Here is a 6,873-nt window from a genome sequence, read left to right on the forward strand (position 1 = left end):
TGTACTAAAAGTTACTCGAAGTTAGTAAACAACTCACATATTTAGAGATAGCAATATTTCTTGTAGATATTTGTGCTTCTTCATGAAAGAACTAACAAGTTCGCCCCTGTTTTAGCCAGGAAAAAGGTGAACTTATTTAAGAGAAGTGTTATTTTGTAAATGCTTTCAAAGTTTTATCCAACATTCAGTTTCATATCGCTTTAAGTTATTGAAAATCGTACGGCAGGCTCTTACGCATGATTGACTTAAAAACTGCTAGCACAAGCAACTGCTGTGTAATCAAATTATGTGAGCACACTTTGTGTATCACGAAATCTGCTTTTGTTTGTTTGCGCTGGCTGCTTTTTCTAGAGTGGTTTCGGTTCTGCGTCTGTTCTGTGGGCGTACGTTCGTCGCATTTGGTGGTGAGTGAGTCGTTGAGGAATGGCTGCACTTGTTTTGTCCTAGATTTATTGGGCTCAAACTATCCTGAGCGTTGCACTGGCTAGATTTGCGTCCTACGGCTTTCTCCCACCGTAGTAGGATCCTCAATGTTGTTTTTGGTCTGAGTTTTCGTTAAGTCTTACTTTGGCAATCAAGAAAACAACTTTCACTCCTCTGGTTTAATTCACCAACATTTTTTCCCATGTTTTTATAAGAAATTTTAATTGTTTGGGCCACTTCGTGGATATTTTAGGCATGCAATTACAAAGCAAAGCCCGTATTTATGCAGATGTAAATCTCAACAAACCTCGTGAGTATTGGGACTATGAAAATTACACTATTAATTGGGGAGACCAGGATGATTATCAAATTGTACGGAAGCTTGGCCGTGGGAAATATAGCGAAGTTTTCCAGGGCATAAATGTCACCAACAATACCAATTGTGTCATCAAGGTACTTAAGCCGGTGAAGAAGAAGAAAATTCGTCGCGAAATCAAAATCTTGGAGAATCTCAGGGGCGCCGAAAATATCATTTCTCTTTTGGCTGCAGTTAAAGACCCTGTGGTAAGTCTGTAGTTACTACCGAATCAATCTTCTGTGTGGATACGTAATTTTCATTGTTCTCGTAACAGCCTTAAAGCATACTTGTAAATTTAGGACCTCTTAATAACGGCATCCGCGAATGCGGATGGTTTTGGATTTTCCTATAAGTAATTTTAACCACAAGTATTTTCAAATCTTCAGTCTAGGACTCCAGCTCTTATTTTTGAATATGTTGACAACAAAGACTTCAAGGACTTGTACCAAAATTTGACGGACTACGACATTCGGTTCTACATGTTTGAATTGCTTCGTGCTCTCGATGCATGTCACAGCATGGGAATAATGCACCGTGATGTCAAACCTCACAACGTTATGATTGATCATCCAATGAGAAAGCTCCGCCTCATTGATTGGGGTCTCGCCGAATTTTATCATCCTGGTCAGGAGTATAATGTTCGTGTTGCATCTAGGTATTTCAAAGGTCCAGAGTTGCTTCTGGATTATCAGGTATGCTTCGTTCACACCTACTCCTAACCGTTTTGCGCCCGTGGTAATTGTCGGAAAAAAGGCGAACGAAATTATTAACCTTATTTTTTCCGTTGTAGACGTACGACTACTCTCTTGATCTGTGGTCTCTGGGTTGCATGTTGGCAAGTATGATATTTAAGAAGGAGCCATTCTTCCACGGACACGATAATTATGACCAATTGGTACGGATTGCAAAGGTGTTGGGCACGGTCGAGTTGTTCGATTACATTCGTAAGTATAATATTGAGATGGATCCTCGTTTTAATGACATTTTGGGAAGACATGGTCGAAAACGCTGGGATCGTTTCATTACGGCTGACTGCGAGCATTTAGCAACACCGGACGCGATCGATTTGCTTGACAAGTTGCTGAGATATGATCACCATGAGCGTCTTACGGCGAAGGAAGCAATGGAGCACGAATACTTTGCCAATATTCGAAAAGCTCGTTCCGAGGGTACTGCTGCTGCGGCCATTGCTGCGAATAACGGAAGCAAGGAAGGATGTAATAATGTTGGCGATGTGAACTCAAAAGACGACGCAAAGTAGTTTATGCTCTTCTGAAGTTAGTAAATAGACGCTGGGTTGTGCTGTAAATCTTTCAAGTCTCATGGTGATAGCACTTACCGGAGTCCCCTTGTACATCTATCCCCGTCCCCAACTCACTAATCAAACAATTTGTCAAGCGTTTCTTCCCAACGGCTTCGTTTCCCTATGCGAAATTGTACACTTAAATATGAGATTAAAAACTGTCAGTGGGAAAGGGGGGTTTCTTGCCTTGCCTCCTTGCGCCCCTCCTTGTCTTCCCTCTTGCATTTCAATTTGGAAATTTGCGTTTTCATCAATGAAGCTTGGGGGATGCGTGGGTGTATCTACCATAATTTCTGCCGGCTGCACAGCTTTCAGTTCGTTCTAGTTTTCCAAGCGACCGCATAATTTTGGGTCCTATTGGTTAATCTTTAATGGGGTTTTAGCGATTTGGTGCTAGTATGCGCCACGGTGGCTCCATGGCCGTGTCTGGTGCGCGGGTGTGGCGTCTCACGTGGTTGGGAACTGACGTTGAACCGTGTTTTGGATATCTGGTCTGATGAGTCGTTGCGTACTATCCTGACGACTCCTGTTCTGCTGGGGGAGGCCTCGAGCCTGTCCACATCCGCTCGGCGGCAGTTGGTGCTCAGGGTTGGTCAGTGTCTCGAATGTCTGGGGTTGGATTCGCGGCGGAGAACGTTTGGTGAGTGAGAGCATTCTTCAGCGCTCCGCTGCGCTGTGGTACTGGCGCATCTGCCATCAGTGAGGAGTGATAAGGCATGGTGGTCTGCTAACTTCACTGTTTAGGGCCTCTAGAATTGTGGTGATGAAGTATTTTGGATTTTCCTTTTATAAATCCCTGTGGTTGGTACCCACCGCATTGACTACTGTTTTCACGCTTTGTTGGTTTAAATTTGAGATTGATCTCTTCTATAGACTTTGCACGAATTCACTGCCATTTCCTTTTTCATTCGTTAGTTAGTATGTTCTAATTCTCCACATTGCAGCTTAATACTAGTCCTGCATGGTTTGGGGTGTCTTCCGCCATGAGGCCTTGGCATGCGTGTATGGATATCAAAATTGCCTTTATTATTTGACGTGTTTGAGTCTGTGCATCCATAGTCATCTGGTAACAGCAGCTACCTTCATTTCCAACATGGGTAATGCGGGAATTCACTTTAGCCGGAGCCTATTTCATCACCTAAATACAGATCCTTACAAATATGGCATTTCCAGTTGACATACCAAAACCTGTGCTTTTATACATGTACTAGAACTGTAGGTGCATCGAATGCATCAATTGGACAACAATAAATATGCATGTTGAGTTGGGTTTGTGCAGTGAAGGGTTTCTGCTCAGTTAGAGTCAAATAATCTGAATCGTCCTCTAAGCCATGGAAGCAGAGTGTGGAGCTCGTGTCCATACCAGTATGCGTTTGCACGAATCACGAGAATATTGAGACTGCTACAACTGTTGGACTGTTTCAAGGATCTATCAAATCGCGTACAATCTCGATCATGGAGGGTATGGCATAACGTTTAAATGCAGAGCTCTCAAAAACGACACCGAATGCGCTACAAAAGTGTTTGAGAACCCAATACAAAGTCTCCGAGCTTGTCAAGACATCAAAAACCCACGGAATCTTTGGGGTTTATCAAACATTATTCCCCTACTTACGGCTGCTATCAAATATCTTATCGTTAGGGCCCTTCTTGTTTAAATTAACAATAGCTGAGAATTAATATATCTTACAGTTTTTGGGGTTCTCGTGATTTTTACCACTATTCCAATCACGTATTCTGATTTTTGATCATGCTTTAACTCAGCTCTTTAAGGATATTTCTTACAAAAATACAGAGGAGGTTGAAATTTGTTTCACTTGCATAAATGCGCTGTTTTGTGGATTCAGTGCGGTACAGAGAGCCCCACTCACCAACGAATTGTTTCGTTGGTAAAAAGCAGTGAGTGAATACCCTATATGTCAACCTATCGTAGGTGACGTTCCGTTCGTGGGCTTTCAATTTCGACTTCGAGTCATTCCAAACTGCATGTGATCACACGGTCGACCTGTCGCGATATCAACGCGAACGGCGTAGACACAGCGACTCATTATTTGCTAATTTGAGTTGCGATTGTTCTTTATCATTTTAGGTAGGAAACGAAATTGGTTAAATGGTTTTATACAATTGATGAAAGTCACGCGAATGAGGTGATTCGAGAGCCTGTGATCAAGGAACTAGGACACGATCAACAAGCCACCCCCTTGCAGGACGACGTTTTCTTCGCTATGTCCCTCTGTCGCACAACATCTTCATCCAACCACCAAATGAGTACTTCACCTTCTAATTTGTAGGAAGCCGCAAAAGTCATCCGTGTATCCGATGTCTGAATCTCATCCACCCCTACAGGCCTTTTCATTGTAACAAAAGGTGCGATAGATTTGCGAGATCACTTGTTCCAATATGATCTTCCTACGGCGCAGGAAGCCGTGGAGCGTGTATGCTTTGCCAGTGGCGGTCAAAAGTCGGACAATTAGATCTAAATTTAGTGGCAACTGACGGCGGATGCACATTCAGAGAGTCATTGATCTAAAGCCTATTTCAGTTCGCCTTAAATTTTTCCTATCCTCACCTCAAAAGCAAATAGATTATACGTTTGCGCTTAAAATGTCTTTAACCCTTTTTAGGCGAATTGCCCAAGTATAAACAAAGTAATAAATTTGTGTTCATAAAGGCAATTTTATTTCTAACTGATTTTACATTGGTGGATGGAGGTGTTTTGCCATTCTTCTGTCCCCTTTTTGGTTTTGTGGCTGTCTCTACCTCCTATTTTCCCCTTCTTAGAGCTAAAGATCTGTTGCTGTAGTCATCTTTAACCATTCTTCAAACTCTGTGCCCCGTCTACTTCACACTTTTTTGTCTGAAGTTACTTGTTTACGGGTTAACACGATGTACTTAACTATATCAGCTGCTCCTAAAACAAAGTGATTCACCTTTAGTCATCGTTAACGCATTGGTGACTCTTCTGTGGCTCGTTTGTATTAGATCAGCATTGGATGATATTGGGAGCTGCTCCCACAATTGTCTCATCAGTTCCATAGTGTACTAGGCCACTAACTCGGATCGCAAAGGGGGTTGAAGAAGCTTAAAAATAAATAAAATAAAGCTACATATTGCATTCCCAGGTGCGTATGTTGAAATCCCCATGTCTGCTCTAAAATCGCAAATGAAATTGCAGGTCAAATCATCCTGCCTTTTTACCTCCCGTCATGGTAGATGAATATCAGACAAGTGTCATCAAATGTACTCAAGTCCTTGGGTTCTTCACATCTAAAATGACAGCTCATGAATTGTTTAATCCGGAGCCTTCGTAAGCACAGTTTATGATGACATTGTGGAGTAGTTGTTTCAGTAATTCAAGTAGGAATTGATGAATTTTGAAGTAAATAACACAAGCATTAATGCATTTAGTGATAAATCCAAAAAGTAAGAATGGTCCGGAGGTCTTCACTCATTTGTAATTTACAAATCAACTAAGAAAACACTGAAGAAGTCACGTGCATGCAAATGTTGGGAAGAAAAAATCGCTGGAGTACTGGGACCACCACCAATTTGACGTTAAATGGGAAGAGGTGGATTACCAAATTATGCGAAGGAATTTTAACAAGGTGGTTCAGGGTGAGCACAAATGCCAAGCCTAGAGTTTGTCGGGAGTTCAAGGCCTCATTAATGGGGATTCTCTGTTGAGGCAATGTTGAGAGTTGTGGTTTTTTCTAGAAGTTTGTCTATTTCTGAATGCAATGTCTTAAACATTTACCACATCCATGAGTTTTTGTGGCTATACTATCAAACGTGTTGTTAGGAAGTGCATCCTCTACCTGGTTGAGGTGATGCCTTCATAAGTAAACAGTTGCAGGCTCTTTCAATTAGGGAATGAAACTAAAGCAGTCGATTAACTAGTTTGTTTGTAACCATTTCGGTTTTGAGAAACCTGACCATGGTGATAATCACCGCATTGCAAATACCAGCCCTTATTAGCTGTATCTGAAAGGTATGTTCGACCTATTTCTCTCACAGATATGTGTATATGCTCTTGTACCAATTATTAACCACACGGTTTATCATGGCTCAAGCTAAAGCCTAAAATTTCCTGTTACTTGTTGCATATGATACATATTTATCGTATTCACGCGCATTTCAGAGTATTTGTCCCTTAACCACTCAGTGCGTCTTTCTAACCTAAGAGAGTGGCCATCATAGTCGAGTATTTGACATTACTTGCATGATTTGTACACTACTCTGCGGGACTAATGACACCGGGTATATAAGAATCCCATCTGACTCTGACCCCTGTCATAGGGTAAAAGTCATGCATTGAGATGTCGATGTGACACTGTGAGTGATAAATTGAAGTGGACGGTTTCATCTTATTGACTAAGATCAGGCCGACTTCTATCATCCGGAGAAAAGTTGCAGCTTCCGCATCGGTACACGTTTTCTTACTAACTCACATTCACGTAGTTGGTTCGACTTACGTAGTACTCTGTCTCCCATTTTTGAAATATGGCTACTTTCTTGACCTATTACCTCTAAATTTCATACTATCAGGTGTGGTAATTGTTTGAAAATTCTTCTCGCTTAGAGGATAATTGCGCTCCAGCGGGGTGAATACAGAAGGTTTCAGAATCTGCAACCTTGCTTAAATACGCTCGTAATTGTAACACTAAAACAGATCTTCTCAAAGACACACTAGAAGGTTATACACGAAGACGCTCCAATAACTTCTCTACTACTGATAACAAAAAGTTAGCAAAAAGGTGTGGTATACCTACTAAACAGATTCCTTGAATAC

General features: G+C 41.6%; 1 protein-coding gene across 1 annotated transcript; it reads left to right on the top strand. All coding sequences in view use genetic code 11, as the record gives it.

Annotated features, from left to right (window-relative positions):
* Nucleotides 1-678: 678 nt before the first annotated feature.
* On the top strand, nucleotides 679-4,558 carry EGR_04797 (Casein kinase II subunit alpha; the record flags this gene model as incomplete). Its single annotated transcript, XM_024494046.1, has 5 exons — nucleotides 679-987; nucleotides 1,168-1,473; nucleotides 1,572-2,038; nucleotides 2,468-2,724; nucleotides 4,431-4,558. The coding sequence occupies 5 exons, from the start codon at nucleotides 679-681 to the stop codon at nucleotides 4,556-4,558; spliced, it is 1,467 nt and encodes a 488-aa protein (XP_024351611.1).
* Between the last annotated feature and the right edge of the window lie 2,315 nt (nucleotides 4,559-6,873).

The sequence above is a fragment of the Echinococcus granulosus genome (genome assembly GCF_000524195.1).
Source record: "Echinococcus granulosus chromosome Unknown EG_S00031, whole genome shotgun sequence".
NCBI lineage: Eukaryota > Metazoa > Platyhelminthes > Cestoda > Cyclophyllidea > Taeniidae > Echinococcus > Echinococcus granulosus.